Source organism: Callospermophilus lateralis, chromosome 18 (assembly GCF_048772815.1).
Source record: "Callospermophilus lateralis isolate mCalLat2 chromosome 18, mCalLat2.hap1, whole genome shotgun sequence".
Lineage (NCBI taxonomy): Eukaryota > Metazoa > Chordata > Mammalia > Rodentia > Sciuridae > Callospermophilus > Callospermophilus lateralis.
The window spans coordinates 15,372,569-15,388,442 of record NC_135322.1 but is presented as its reverse complement, the minus strand read 5'-3'; the positions used below and the strand labels follow the sequence as shown (position 1 = coordinate 15,388,442).

General features: G+C 54.3%; 1 protein-coding gene across 1 annotated transcript; it reads left to right on the top strand.

Moving 5' to 3' along the window:
- The first annotated feature begins 1,843 nt into the window (after window positions 1-1,843).
- Kcnk6 (potassium two pore domain channel subfamily K member 6) lies at window positions 1,844-11,129 on the top strand. The gene is made up of 3 exons (XM_077105906.1): window positions 1,844-2,165; window positions 10,360-10,755; window positions 10,866-11,129. Exons 1-3 carry the CDS (start codon window positions 1,844-1,846, stop codon window positions 11,087-11,089), a joined length of 942 nt encoding a protein of 313 aa, XP_076962021.1. The 3' UTR covers window positions 11,090-11,129.
- Window positions 11,130-15,874: the final 4,745 nt, after the last annotated feature.

The following is a 15,874-nucleotide window of genomic DNA, read 5'->3' as shown; positions in this document are numbered from 1 at the left end:
GTGGAGGGGATACATCACTATTTTTGGGGGGTTACTGGGGATGGACTCCAGGTTGCTTTACCACTGAACTACACCATCACACATACATCCTTTTTTGAGACAGGGTCTTGCTAAATTGCAGAGGCTGGCCTTGAACTTGTGATCCTTCTGCCTCAGCATCCTAACTCATGAGATTACAAGCATGCTCCACAGTGCCTGACCCAGTTCATTGCTATCTTGATTAACAGGTATCTCTTCCTGTGGATTGTCAACCCAAAATTGGCCTCCGTCCCAAGAATTGCCATGGTTTTTATAAATAGAACCAGCTGGCTGGGTCTGTTCTGGCCCCCAGCCCTACTCCTCTGTGGTAAGATGGGGTTGAGATTCTGGGCTGCCTCCCAGAAGGCTGCCAGGAGGTACTCATTTCTGGCTGCAAAGGGATGTAGGGAGAGCCTCAGGAAGGACACTGAAGGAATGTTGTTGATGATGTTGTTGTTACAGGGATCGAACCCAGGGCCTTGCTCACGCTAGGATGTGCTGTACCACTGAGCTCCACCCAGCCCTCCCTCCCAGGCATATATTTATGATTCCTGACTTTCTTTTTGTGGTGGGGCACTGGGGATTGAACCCAGGGGCACTTTACCACTGAGCCACATCCCCAGCTCTTTTTATTTAGAGACAGGGTCTCCCTAACTTGATGAGGGTCTTGTTAAATTGCAAAGACTGGCCTTGAACTTGGAATTCTCCTGCCTCAGCCTTTGCAGTCACCTGGCTGTTTTTCTTCTTCTTTGCTTCCTTTCTTAAAAAAAAAAAAAAAAAAAAATATATATATATATATATATATCTGAACACAATACTTTTATTTTATTTATTTATTTTTATGTGGTGCTGAGAATGGAACCCAGAGCCTCGCACAGCTAGGCCAGTGCTCTACCACTGAGCCACAACCCTACCCGCCTCTTTTTTTTTTTTTTCAGTTCTGGGATTGAACTCAGGGCTTCATGCAATAATTTTGAGTCTGGCTCACAAAGACCCTGTCTCACTCCTAGTCACTCTTCGTGTCTCAGCTAGGATGACCCCCTTCTTCAGGTCACTCTCTTGACCTCCCTAAGCTGGGTTATGGCTTCCTCTGGCTTCCAACATCCTACCCCTGATACGCTATGGGCTGCGGGACCTGATCACCCTGGCTGTCACTCTACTATCTGTCAGTTTCCCCTAATATACTGGGAACCCAATGAGGGCAGGGTCCAAGACTGCTTTGTTCTCAGTACTAACCAGAACAAAGTGCGATCTGAGCAAAGATGTGGTGGATGGGTTAGGATCCTCGCTCTGTCCAGGAGGGCACAGGGGACACCTGACCCTATCATGTCTGCCTCTGTGTAGACGTTCCTACAGGGTGGTGGCCATCCCATCTAAGGCGCAAGACTTGGCGAGTAGGGTGAGAAATGGATTTCAGTCTGCCCCTGAGCCGAGCCACGTTCTTTGATGCAGTGCACAACCTGAGCAGACTCGCGCAGCGGCGCCGAGGAGTTGGGGAGCGGCTGTTCCATCCACCAGGAGAGTTTGACTCTCTCCAGTTTGGGGAACCGCGATCTCCCCACCCTCTGATCCTGTCGGGCTCCTGGCCAGGAGCGCTGGGCTCCGCCCTCGGTGCCCTGCAGAACACCTGGAGTTGGGCGTGCCTCAGTTTCCCGGAGGCTGGGCGTTCCTCCAGCCCCGCTCCTCCCCTTTTTCCTCTTCCTCTTGGGGCATCAGTGGCCCAGCGTCGGACTCCCGGAACTGAACCCAGGCGGCGGGCGGCGGCGGCGGCGGGGGCCACGTCAGCGGGCGGCCAGGGGCTGTGCGGGGGCGGGCGGCGGGCGCCATGCGGCGGGGCGCGCTCCTGGCGGGCGCCCTGGCCGCGTACGCCGTGTACCTGGTGCTGGGCGCGCTGCTGGTGGCGCGGCTGGAGGCGCCGCACGAAGCCCGGCTCCGAGCCGAGTTGGGGACGCTGCGGGAGCAGCTGCTGCGGCGCAGCCCGTGCGTGGCGGCCCCGGCCCTGGACGCCTTCGTGGAGCGAGTGCTGGCGGCCGGACGGCTGGGGCGCGCCGCGCTGGCCAACGCGTCGGGGCCCGCCAACGCCTCGGACCCCGCCTGGGACTTCGCCTCGGCGCTCTTCTTCGCCAGCACGCTGGTCACCACCGTGGGTACGTGAGCGCGCCCCGCCGGCCAGCCAGCGCCCGGACCCCACCTGGTCCTGGCCCTTCGGACTCGCGGGTCCTTCGAAACGCCCCTCCCTCCCGGGCCTCGGAGCCCCTCAACCCACGCCCACCCGTCCAGGCCCCTGGGGGACCCTCAGCCAGGCCTTTCCTCTTAAGCGGGAACCCCCCCCCCAGTTCTGTCGGGAAGCAAGCGTCCGGGACCTCACCTCCCGAGACCTCACCTCCCCGTCTTAACCCCCGTGAGGATTTGGGTCTCTCCAGAGACCAAGGAGGACCTGGAAGCCTCCACCTGAGATCCTGTCCCCTCTGGCTGGGAGCCTTCTTCGGGCTAGTACCTATCTCTGGGCTGCTACAGCCATTGCTTCCAACTTTGTCTCCCGACTGTCCCTACACCCACCGACTGTCCCTACACCCATTTCCTCCTGACCCCAGCCAGGACCCTGCCGCCCCACACCATCACCAAAGGTCTGCCTTCCAGGGGGACACTTGGCAGGAACCTGTGGCTGCTCTGGGACTCCCAACCCTCTGGCCCTCCATCACTCTCTGCATGGGTCCCACATAGGACAGCCGCCATGCCTGTGGCCTCTTACTCCCCCTCCAGGACAGGACCTCCCACAGCCATCCTGACAGCGCCCCCAGCATTGCAGGGTTTCCCCCCAGCTGGGACACTCTCTGTTCTTTCTGGACCTGTGACCCCAATTCAGTAGCCCCAACAACTGAGGGTGTGTGAAAGGGACCCCCATGGAGGGAGGCAGAGCACCCTCTAGGAGGCCCACAGACTGTCCAACCAGAAGCCCACTCCCAGACTCCCACCGCTCTGTCCCCTAAGCACCTCCTGCAGACTTCTAGCCCTTTGAAACCCCAGGACTCTCCAGGAAGTCCTCTTTAAACCATGAACTGAGACTCCCACGCCCCCCACACCCTGAAACCCCTCAGGGAGAGCCCCAGAACCACCAGGACCTCCTGTGGGGACCCTAGCGCCCCTCACACTGTTGTGGACAGCAGAATCCGCCTCCCTGGCCCCACAAGATGCCAGCCCAGATGTCCTCTCCCGCCTCTGTCCTGGCGCTGAGGTCCCCTGCCCTCTGTGGATTTCCCAAACAAGGGGGTCTCCTGGGGACTTGGGAGCCCTCTGACCTTGCCCAGACTCACAGCGGGGACGTCCCTTCCACCCAACTGCCCCAGTCTGTGTTGTCTCTGAAATTCTCTCCATGAAGGCTGCGCCAGGCCTCTGCACAGGACCTTCCCCAGCACCACTGTCTACCCTGGACGGTCAGCAAGGGCCTGGGACACTGCCCTATCCCTTAGCAGCGTCTCCCTTACCACCTGCCCTCGGGGACCCTGGGCTTCACAGCCCTCTCTGCCTGAGGACTTCTCTGCCAGACGTCACCAGCTGCTGCTGGCCTTTTGACCCAGGACCCCAGGATTCATTTCAAACAAGGACACTGGCCCTTGATTTAAGATTGACCCCTAGACTCCCTGCTCTGAGCCCTCATTCAAGTGGGACCCTGGGATCTACCCTACCCCCAACCCTTGAGAACCCTGGCCCTGGGGGAAGTCCCTTGTCCCCTCACAGACCTGGGAAGTCCCTCTGCCATCACGCTCTGCTGCTCCCCAGCCCCTCCCCAGCCACCAGCTGCCCCTTTGGGAATGTGGAGGAGGATGGTCCAGAATCCTGATGGCCTCCAGCTGGTAGTGCAGCAGAAAGGGGTGGCATTTGTCCCCCTTGGTGCCCCATCCTATGGATCAGCCAACAGAGGCCACTGGCGGCAAAGCGGGGTGATTTCCTCCCAGACTAGATTAGCCGCCTTGCCTGGGGCGTGCTCTCCCCCACACTGCAGTGCCTGCCAGGGCCGGCCCGACCAGCCTCTGACCTTCCCTGGGTCAGCGCCTTGCTGTCTCCTCATAGATCCTGGTTTCTGCATCATCCTCCCTGGAGGAGGAGCAGGTGAGGGAGGCCAGACACCAGGCAGATGCAACCTGGCATCTCGGCTCCGCTGCTGCTCCGTGTCCTCCCTCATCTGTAAAATGGGGTAATAAATCTGGGTGCAGTGGCCCACACCTGTGATTGCAGTGACTCAGGAGGCTGAGGCAGAAGGATCCCAAGTTCGAGGTCAGCCTTAGCAATTTAAAACAAAAGCTGGGCATGTGGTTCAGTCGTAGGGCACCCCTGAGTTCAGTTCCCATTAGTGAAAAAAAAAAGGGGAGGTAATAGCACTCTGCATAGTAATGCCTGGAGAGAGAGAAAATGTGAGAGAGAGAGAGAGAGTGAGTGAGTGTGTGTGTGTGTGTGTGTGTGTGTGTGTAGCTGAGGCCCAGAGAAGTTGGTCCACTGGCCCAAGGTCACACAGCTGGAAAGGTGCAGAGATTTGAACCAAATCTCCAGAATCCAGTGCTCTTACCCAACATACCACTCTGCTACTGAGCAAGGGCTCACTGCCTGACCTTTCTTTTTTACAAAAAGAAAGCTTTATTGAAGGCCAAGAGCAAGGAGGCAGGAGGTGCATTCAAGTCCATTTCCCAGATTGGACTGGCCAGTAGGGGAGGAGCCTGAGTGGCTGGGGATGGGGTTTGACAGTCGGCTGGTCCAGGGGCACTTGGGGATGATTCTGGTCTATTCTGCCTCTGTTGACAGTGGCCCTCGCTGGTCTAGTCCAGGGCTGGGGGCCTGTTCTCTGGTTCTGCTCCTCAGAGCCTGGGTTCCTCCAGGCTGCTGAGGCCATCTTAGGTCAGATCCCAGAGTTCCGTGCCAGTTCTGAAAAACAGCCTGACGTGCCTTTAGGAACAGGGAAGTCGCCATCGAATGGCTCTGTTTCAGCACTGCGTGGCTTGAAGAGGGCAATGTGTGTGTTTCCTAGAGGAACTCAGACGTGAAGGCAGCGGAGCGAGGGGTCAGTTGGGAGGGACAGGGCAGGAGGCTTCCTCGACTGGGCTGGACAGTTTCTTTTCTCTGGCCCTGGGGATGGAGGCCAGGGCCCTGCACATACCGGGGACAGCACTCTACCTCCCAGACCCAGGCCAATCAGCCACACGTGGTGCTCACACCTGTGGTCCCAAATCCTCAGGAGCCTCAGGCAGAAGGATGATGAGTTCCAGGCCAGTTGGGGCAACATGGCGAGACCTGTCTCAAAAGAGTGGGAGGGGGTGAAAAAGAAGGGAGGGGGAGATGAGGCTGGGTGTGGTGACACCTATAATCCTGGCTACTCAGGAGGCTGAGGCAGGAGGATCGAAAGCTGAAGGCCAGCCTCAGCAATTCAGTGAGGCCCTAAGCAACTTAGTGAGACCCTGTTGCAAATTTTTTAAAAATTTAAAAACTAGGGGTGTAGCTTAGTGGCAAAGCACTTCTTCTGGGTTCCATTCCCAGTACAAAAAAAAAAAAAAAAGTGGGAGATGAGGAATTTGATGCGATATCCAGGGTGGGGATTCTTAGGAGTCTTGTAAGATAAACAGCGCTCAGAGAAAGCTGCCTGGAGTTTGGTCAAGGAGGCGTCCTTGCCAGGGTGAGCTGGTACAGCTCATGTTGACAGAGCCTCAGTCACCCCGATGGTTCTGGGTGGGGCCAGGAACCCTGAATGTACCTGGAGCCTTGGAATACAGACTGGATATCCTTCCGAGAGACCTGTTTCTCAGTGTCCCTCATTTTGTCACAGGCCCAAATCCTAAGACCTAGTGAGAAGTTGAGGCCAGGTGTGGGCAGCGGGGATAGGGAACTGGGACGAGGGAAAAGGAAGTCCCGCTTGTGGTCACAGCTGGCTGCAGGCGGAGCTCCATGGTAAAGCAGGTGCCTGGCGTGCATGAGGCCCTGATCCACCCCCTGAACACACACGCACACACACACGGATTGTAGTACCACACACCATGACCCTCTCCACACTTGCACTGGGTGCTAAGCGCCGCCCCTGCCTGGTAGGATCACTACCACATTTGAGGAGGGGATTATTTATTGAGCCCTTTTTCTTTTCTTTTTCTTTTTTCTTTTTTTTTTTTTTTTTGTTGTTGTTTAGAAAACGGAGGCTCAGAAAGGAGGTGTCACTTAGCCAAGGTCATGCAGGAAAAAAATGGAAAACACTTATTTCGGACTCAGCTCTTTGAAGTGGAGGCCCGCCAGCCCCATTCAATCCCAACTCTGGTTTTCTTGTTTATGAGGATGTCCTGTGGCTTGCAAACCGGTTGTTTCAGCCGGGTCAGGGGAGGTTCTCCACCAAACCCTCCTTTTGCTGGGTGTGGTGGCGCAGGCCTGTAATCCCGGCTACTTGGGGGGCTGCGGCAGGGTGATTCCAAGTTCAAGGCCAGCCTGGGCCATTGAAAGAAAACTTGTCCAAAAAATAAAAAAGGTTGGGGTGTGACTCAGTGGTCGAGCACCCTGGTTTCAATCCCCAGGAACACACACACCATAACACAAAGCCTTGTTTTATTTTTTTATTTATTGATCTTGCTCTGTTACCCAGGCTGTGCAAACTGCTGGGCTCAGGGTCCTCCTGCCTCAGCCTCAAGTGACTGGGACTGCGGGTTGCACCACTGCACCCAACTAGAACCTGTGTTCCTGAGGGTTGGAGTCATGAAGGAGAAGCTCCCAATCACAGTTGCTTAAATAAGATGGATGCTGACTCCTTGCTCACATTCGAGGTGGTCAGTCCAAGACCAGAGGGGTTCTGGGGGTCAGAGACCCAGACTCCTCAGCAAAACCCTGCTCCCTGTATCTGCTCTGGACAGTTTCTGTTTCCCAGGTCTCTTTACAGTCCAAAACGACTGCTGCACTCCAGCCTTCATGTCTGTGTTCCAGTCAACAGAACAGGAAAGAAAAGGGACGATATGGGGATCACCCCTCTCCTTCATGACCCTTCCTAGAAGTCCCTAAATTAATTCATTCATTCATTTTCTTTCTTTCTTTCTTTCTTTCTTTCTTTCTTTCTTTCTTTCTTTCTTTCTTTCTTTCTTTCTCTCTCTTTCTTTCCTTCTTTCTTTCCTTCTTTCTTTTTTGAGTAACAGCATGAGGTTATTAGAGGAGACAGAAACGGGGAAAACGGAACGCTCTCAAGGGAGAGAGTGGGCCCCCTCAGAGAGGAGAAGGACCTGGATTCTTTCATGTATAATTAATTGTCCAGAAATTAGTCACAGAGTCACATCTGGCTGCAAGGGAGGAGGAATGTCCCTATTTCAGGTGGCTGAGCATCCAGCCACAAACCAGGGGCATCTGCCAGACACGGTGGCCCTGCCTGTAATCCCAGCAGCTGACCTTGAACTTGGAATCCTCCTGAGTAGCTGGGGTTACAGGTGCACACCCGCCACACTTGACATCCTTTTTCCTTTTTTCAATTTTTGTGATATAATAGACATAACATAAAATGTACTATCTTCACCATTTTTAGAAATATTTTTTAGTGTAGAGGGACACACAATATCGTTGTTGATTAATTTATTTTTTTATGTGGTGCCGAGGATCGAACCAGTGCCTCATACATGCTAGGCCAGCGCTCTGCCACTGAGCCCCAGCCCTAGGCCCATCTTCACCATTTTGAAGTACATAGTTCAATGTCGCTGATCACATTCACTATTGTGTACCCCTCCCCATCATCTACTTCCAAGACTGTTTTCATCTTGCAAAAGGGAAACTCTGATGCCTGTAATCCCAGTGGCTCAGGAGGCTGAGGCAGGAAGGTTACAAGTTGGAGACCAGCCTCAGCAATTTAGTAACACCCTGTCTCAAAAAAGGGCTGGGGCTATGGCTCTGTGGTAAAGTGCCCCTGGGTTCAATTCTCAGTGCCAAAGGAGGAAAAAAAACAAAACCCGGACACTGTGCCTTCCTGGAACAATAATTCCCTGATGGCCTCTCCCTCTGAGCCCTGGCAATCACCATTCTGCTTTCTCTGAATCTGACCACCTGCCTGCCTTACTGAGGGCAATCATACAGAACTTATCTTCTAGTGACTGGTCACTCAACAGTTCTCAGAGATAATCCACGTTACAGCACATATCAGAATTTCTTCTTTTCAAGGCCGAATATCAACGTGTGCTGCATTGTGCTGGTCCATTAATCTGTGGATGGGAACTTTAGTTACTTCCTCATTCTAACTATTGTGAGCAGTTCTGTCTTCTAGAGCTTGCTTTTGGTTCTTTGAAGTATATATATATTTAAAAAATGGGATCAGCAGCTGGGTGTAGCTCACAGCACTTGCCTAGCAGCCCTGAGGCCTGGGTTCCATCCCCAGCGCTGCAAAAAATCAACCAACTAAGCAAACAAACAAAAAAACAAAAAATACAAAGGAAAAATAAAAAACCTGGGATCCCTTTGTTTGGGAGCAGGCTCAGTGAACACCGGCTGGTGCAGGTGTCCACACTGCATTATGCATCGCAGTGCTGGGTCTGCAGCCTTTTAACTGTGGCATAACTGGGTCCTCGTCACCCAGTCATAGACCTGACCCTTTGTTTTGTTTAATAGGGAAATAAAGAGAGATTTAAAATTGTTCTTTATCGCTCACTAGTCAGTGCCCCCACACCTGAGGTCCTCTTTGACATATTTCTGCTTGCAGAACTCATGTCCCCGCGGGCCTTGCTGGATTCCCATAGCCCTCCAGGAGTCCACTGGGACTTGTCACACCCATTTAAGAGTAGGGGAAACTGAGGCCAGGCAGAAGCCTGCGTCCTTCATTAAGTACCCACATGATCATGCGCACAGCAGGGACAGAGCAGAATCCGCTGCCCTCCTGGAACTGATGCCCTCGGGGAGGCAGTAACCAAATAAGGAAACTGGGGTGTGGGAAGGCAGGAGGTGAGAGGGGGTTTCAACCCAGAATAAAGTGGTCAGAGGAGGCATCACTGAGAGGGTGACATTGGATAAAGATCTGAAGGACTGGAGAGAGGGGAATCCGGGGATGTATGGAAAGAGCCTTGGCCCCGAGCAAAGGCCCTGAGGTAGGAGCATACTGCCCTTTGAGTTGGGTGAAGCCCTTGTCCTTCAGTCTGAGTGAGGTGGACAGACTGTGGGTCTGGTTAGAAGAAAAGGGAGGTCTGGGGGAGGCTGCTGTGGTCCGCGGGACAAGGGCAGGGCTATGAGGCTACGTTAGGGGGAGAAGTAGGTGGCTGTGGGCTGAGATGACAGGCCACGCTGACACATGGAATGTGATGTTCCTGAAGTCCAGGGTGAAAGTGCGGCTGGCCAGTCACTGAAATGAGGAGTTTGCAAGAGAGTTACTCATGGGGACTGGTGTGGAAAGCGTCTCAACTTTAATGTGAATGCTTCCCAGAGGAGAGGGTCTGGGGACATTTACGGGAGAAGGAAGCAGGGTGACATGAGGTGTGGAAAAAGGTGACTGGAGGTGAAGCCATTAGTGGTCTACATGTGACTAATCAGTCTTCCTGGCTCTTTATGGGACATATGTTCGGAAAATGGAAGCATTAGCATGACCTGAAGGGGAAGTTTGCCCTAGGCAAAGAGGCAAGAGTCAGGGTTTTAGCCAAAGCGGCCTCCAAGTCCCACAGAAGTTACCTGGGCAACCGTGAGCATCATGACCCACACAGTGGAGGTGTCCTCTCAGCAGAGCTAGCGGGAGACTAAAAATGCATTACTTAGCTGTGTGACCTCTAAAATTAGTGATATATATTTTTTTTCAGTGCTGGTGTTGAAACCTGGGGCCTTGCACATACCAGCAGGGACTCTATCCCTAAGCTACACCCCAGTCCCCAAGTCAGTGGTGGGGAGGTACTGGAAACTGAATCCAGGGTACCACTGAGCTATGTCCCAGCCCTTTGTATTTTTTTATTTTGGTATCTGCTGAGCCACACCCCGGACCTTTTTATTTTTTATTTTGAGGGGGGTGGCTAAGTTGCTTAGGGCCTCACTAAGTTGCTGAGGCTGGCTTTGAACTTGTGGTCCTCCTGCCTCAGCCTCTCAGTCGTGGGAATTCAGGTGTGTGCCACGTACCCAGCTCAAATCAGTGATCTTTATCCTTAAAAGCAAGTAACTGAAAGCAAATATGGCGAGTCGGGCGGGGCTTTCCTCAGCCTCCTCTTAGTTTGCAAGCAACCCCGGCTCTTGGCTTGAGTGGGGGGTGGCGGCCACTCAGGGACAGGAGGCCCTGCAGGGGGTGGGTTGGGCTGCAGTCAGGTGTGGTTCGGATGTCCCCTGCCACCTCGGCCAGCTCCGTGGAGCGCTGGGTGGACAGCAGCCCCCTCCCCGCAGGCTACGGCTACACGACGCCGCTGACCGACGCGGGCAAGGCCTTCTCCATCGCCTTCGCGCTCCTGGGCGTGCCGACCACCATGCTGCTGCTCACCGCCTCGGCCCAGCGCCTGTCGCTGCTGCTGACCCACGCGCCCCTGTCCTGGCTGAGCTGGCGCTGGGGCTGGGACCCTCGACAGGCCGCGCGCTGGCACCTGGTGGCCCTGCTGGGCGTCATCGTGACCGTCTGCTTTCTGGTGCCGGCCGCGGTCTTCGCCCACCTGGAGGAGGCCTGGAGCTTCCTGGACGCCTTCTACTTCTGCTTCATCTCTCTGTCCACCATCGGCCTGGGTGACTATGTCCCTGGCGAGGCCCCCGGCCAGCCCCACCGGGCCCTCTACAAGGTGCTGGTCACAGGTGAGCTGGGCCTGGCTGGCGCCGAGGGCGGGCGGGTGGCCAGAGGGCTGCGGGGGACAGCTGCGGGGGACAGCCGTGGGCGCGCCAGCCGACCCTCCCCGTGTCCGCAGCCTACCTCTTCCTGGGCCTGGTGGCCATGGTGCTGGTGTTGCAGACCTTCCGCCACGTGTCCGACCTCCACGGCCTCACGGAGCTCGTCCTGCTGCCCAACCCGTGCCCCGCCAGCCTCGGCGACGACAGGGACGATCGGGTGGACATCCTGGGCGCCCAGCCCGAGCTGCACCAGCACCTCTCCGCTGGTGCCCGCGCCGACTACGCCTCCATCCCCAGGTAGCAGGCAGGCGGTGGCTGCGAGCCCAGGGCAGGACCCGACGTCCACGCAGGTGGAGCCGAGGCAGGGGCTGCTCGGCCCTCAGGCCCTGGGGCTCCAGCAGCACCTTGTCCCCCTCCCCCCCCCCCCCCCCCCGCCCCTCTCCCCACCTATTGTCCCCTCGCCCCCTTGCCCCCCCTTTCTGGTTTCCTGACATCCGTCCTCCCCTCCTGCTGTCCCTTCGTGCCTCAGTCTCCAGGTTCTATCAGCCGCTCACCCACCCGCTCCTCCAGCGAGGCTGTCCCAGACCCGTCCTGGACCTGTTTCGAGCAGGTCAGGTGCTCAGTGGCAGTCCTCTCTGAGCCTCGGTTTCCTGGGCTGTCAGGGGGCCGTCCGGTCACCCTCAGACCGGCCTCTGTGCTGGCCCAGGGCTACACAGTTCTGGGGACACAGGAGTAGTGGAGGTGGCCCTGATCTCTACTTTTATGAGGCTCACAGATGTGGCCCCACCTGGTGGAAGTCCCAGACAGCACAGGCAGAGTGAGTGGTCAGGGCACCAGCCCAGCTGCAGCTGGAAGGTCAGGAGAGGAAGTGACAGAACTGAGAACGGAAATGTGAGGAATGGTCAGAGGAAGAAGTTGTCCTTGATTCATGTTCCCAGGTACCTCCAGGGACCAGGGCCTGCGTGGCCATCCTGGGGCAGGCCGGGTGGCAGGACCTCCCTCAGCATCTCAGCCCAGGTCCCCCTTCACTGAGCCTGTGGGCTCCCTCTAGCGCAGCCGTGTCCTGCCCGTGTCCTTAGGCAGTTTCTCTACCTCTCAGACTGTTCCTATGAAATGGCAACCAGGATAGCGCCACTTGCAGGGGTGATGTGGCCGGGACTGCCCTGTTACTCTGTGACACTCTTTGGCAGGCTCTCTTCTGGATACTTTACAGGAACTGAGATAATGTTGGTTATCTCCTTTCCACAAATGAGGAAACTGAGGCAAGGGAAGGTGGTCCCTTGACCCGGCCACAGGCGAGGAAGTGATTGATTGTAGGTTTAAGCCCCTCGGATCTGCCGCTCCTGAGATGGGCTGTCGCAGAGCCTTTTGCCAAGGGCTCTGGACTGAGCTCCTAGCTCTACCACACCCTGTGCCTTAGTCACAGAAGGGACCACGGGGCACTAGAGCCAGGTAGGGCAGGACAGGCAGAAGCAAGAGCCTGCCCAGGCCTGGCGCTGGGGCATGTGGGACAGCAGCTTCTGGCTCCTGTGCCTGGAATAAGGCAGGGAAGAGGGAGGAGCTGGTCTGAGTCCTGGAGTGACTCCCGGGGTGGCCTCATCCCAAGGGCACTGGAGAGGTATGGACGGGTTTGGGGAAGGGGAGTGGTGGTCAGGTCTGGACTTTAGGAAGGCCCTCCAGCTGTGTGTGCAGGGGGTAAGTGGGGGAAACTGAGGCAGGGTGCTGGGGGAGGCTGGGGGAGAACAGAGGGCGAGCATGGGCTGGGCAGGGTCATGGGATCAGGGAGGCCCCGAGCTGGTGCATGGACTTTGCAGACTGGGAAGGACCAGGCCCATGGTCAGTTGTGCCTGGGGACCTAGGAGGCAGGACAGCTCTGAGGAGAGTTGGGGGCTATTTTAACATATGGTGAGTCTGAGGGGCTACAGGGACATCCAGGGGGTGTCACAGGGCCCTGGGGTTAGGGCTCAGCGTGGTGGTCAAAGTTGGAGACAGAGATAAAGGAATTGAGGCCGTGGGAGGGGATGAAGAGAGAAGTACACAGTCTCAGGGTGTTTACATATTGATATCAATTAGGAAAGATTTTGGCTTTTCTGGGGTTCTAATAAGGCAAAGGTTAGATTGCTCCTCATCAGAGTCAGGGAGACCTCTGGAAATACTCTCCACAGCTATGCGAGAGCCTAGTGATCCCAGGGTCCCTGTATCTCTGCTCTGCCACCCTCAGCTGAAGGCTTGCCTCGCAGGTGTTCTCCCCTCATGGTCCCAAAGTAGCTGCCAGAGGTCTAGGCATCACAATTGGACATGATCTTCTCTAGTGAGCAATGACCCTTCAATGAATATTGTGATACCAAAGAAAAGTGCTTACAAAGGAGACAGAAAAAGAGCACAGGATAAAGAGGAATAAGGAAAACCAGGAAGGTGGACAGTAAAATGGTAAGAAAAGAAAATTTTAGGGCTGGGGTTGTGGCTCAGTGGTAGAGCACTTTTGCCTAGCACATGTGAGGCACTGGGTTCAGTCCTCAGCACCACATAAAAATAAATAAAATAAAGGTATTTGTGTCCAACTACAACTAAAAAATATTTTTAAAAAATATTTGGAAAAAAAAGAAAAGAGAATTTTGAGTTCCACATGATGTTGTGATAAGTGATAGAAAATACTTACAAAGGGTTCACCATGTGCCAAGCACAGCTCTAAGCCCTTGACACATTCAACCTTCTCAGCAAACCTGTGAGTTATGAACATTCTCTACCTTTTACAGATGAGGAAAAGTGGCTCAGAAAGGTTAAGTAACTTGCTAAAAGTCACACAGAAAGTGCAAAACTGGAATTTGAACGGGCTCTTGGTTGGTCACCTCTTCCTATGGGAGCTCAGAAACAACCACTGTCCAGCTCTTCTCAGCTTCCCGGCCTTCTGGGCTTCTTATCAAGGTCACATTGGATCTTGGCACTCAGATCAGGGTGGATGGTTTGGGCAGCTGCTTCTCATCTCCTTGAGGGAGGTGCCTGTTAATCTGGTTTCCAGGGCTTGTTGCTGCTCTGCAGGTTCCTCTAGGAAGAGTTACCAGGTCCTGTTCCATTTGAAATATTTAAAAACAAAAAAGGGATGTGCTAAAGATTCCAAAGGGGAGCTGGGCACGGTGGCACACGCCTGTCATCCCAGCAGCTCAAGAGGTTGAGGCAGGAGAATCGTGGGTTCAAAGCCAGCCTCAGCAACTCAGCAAGACCCTATCTCTAAATAAAATATAGAAAGGGCTGGGGCTGGGGCTCAGCGGGTAAGCGCCTCTGGGTTCAATCCCTGGTACAGAGAGAGAGAGAAAAGAGAGGAGAGGGAGGAGAGAAAAAGGAAAAGAGAAATGCCAACTGTACCGCGGAGAGCCCGGCGGCGGAGGAGAAGCCTTCCTCCTTCCTCCTGCACTTGTTGCGGGGGTCCGCAGGTTTCCTCCCAGGCTGCGCCGGCAACATGCACACGTGTCTTATTTCCCATTCTACACAAATGGTACCTAATATGTTGAGGTGGTGAGAATCACAGACTGTCACTCCCAAGCTGGGGGACTTTGGGCAGGTGATGTCACCTCCAGTTGCTCATTTGTGACACGGGATGCCAACCCGTCTACCTCATGGATGGAGCAGTCGAGCTCACCACCTGGAGAGCGCCCATCGCGCGGGACTCCGTGCAATGCTGCCTCATATTGCTGTTGTTCTCATTGTAAAATATTATGTAGATGATATAAAAACATTCACATTTCAACATCACATTCTGTGACATCACTGCTTCTTGTATTTTTTCATCACGGTATAATTCAGACATTACACCAGGGGCACACGCCTAGCCTCATATCCTTTGTATCTGCGGGGCCTCCTCTAGGACACATGTCCCCGAGTCATTCTGGCATCCCGGAGAGGTGTGTGGGTGATTTCAACTTTTGTTGGTAAAACAATGTGCAGCAAAAGCCTTGTGCACTGGGACCTAATGAAGGCACTGTCCCTCCCTAGGGTGCTGTGTCCCCAAGCTGGGCATGTCACTGGGAGACCTGGTGGTGTTGACTGGTGGATCTAGATGGGTTAGGTACATGGCTGCTGAGTTTATTTCTTTGGATGAAGTCACCCTCCCTGGCCCATGGGGTGGACTGGTGGGAAAGACAGACTCCACCTGTTGTCCATTTACATAAGGGTACCTGGTCTGTGCTGTTGGGCAGGGCTTGAATCTCTCCATCCAGTGACAGAGACAGGTCTGTCTCTAGCCAGGTGTCCTCAAGGGGCTGAAGGATTTATGGGGGCTTGTCATGCATCACAGAAAAAAATCTGAAGGAGGGCTTAGGGTGTAGCTCAGTAGTAGACACTTGCCTAGCGTGTGCGCGCCCCTGGGTTCCACTCCCAGCGCCACAAAACTATGACAGAAACTTGAAGGAAAGTAGCTTGGTGACAAAAAAGGAACTGGTATTTGAGCACATTACAGTGTGTGCACAGGTCTGAAGAAGAGATGGCACCTGAGCAAAGGACATTCCATCACTCTGTGTGACTGGGCCGTGGCATACAGGAATCTATGGGGAGGAATGAGGCGATCTGGATGGGACAACAGGGATGAGCGTCTGGAAGCCATCTGAGGAGTCTGGATGTTCCTGAGGTCCTGGGATTTGGAAGGTTTTAGAGTTCTGGTTCTCAAGGTGTGGGCCTCAGAACTTCAGGATCAGCATCACCTAAGAACTTGATAGAAATAAAACTTCTCGTGCCCACCCCAGATCTACTGAATCAAAAATTCCAGGGTGGAGCCCACCATCCTGTTTGAATGAGGTCTTTTTGTGAATCTGATGAGAGCTCAAATTTGAAAACGACTGGTTTGAAGTCAGGTTTGCAGTTCATTGAAAAGTCATGGTCTCCCTGGAGCTGTAACTCAGTGGTAGAGTGCTTGCTCGGCATGCATGAGATTCAATCCCAAGCACAGTTAATAATAATAATAATAATAATAAAAAATATAAAGTCACAATCAGAGACTTTAAAAATGAAAACAAATTTAGATTAAAGCTCTCAATGGCATTCCTCTGTGATTCTACAGTTACTACTGAACCAGACCTGGTCTGCCCAGTGCACA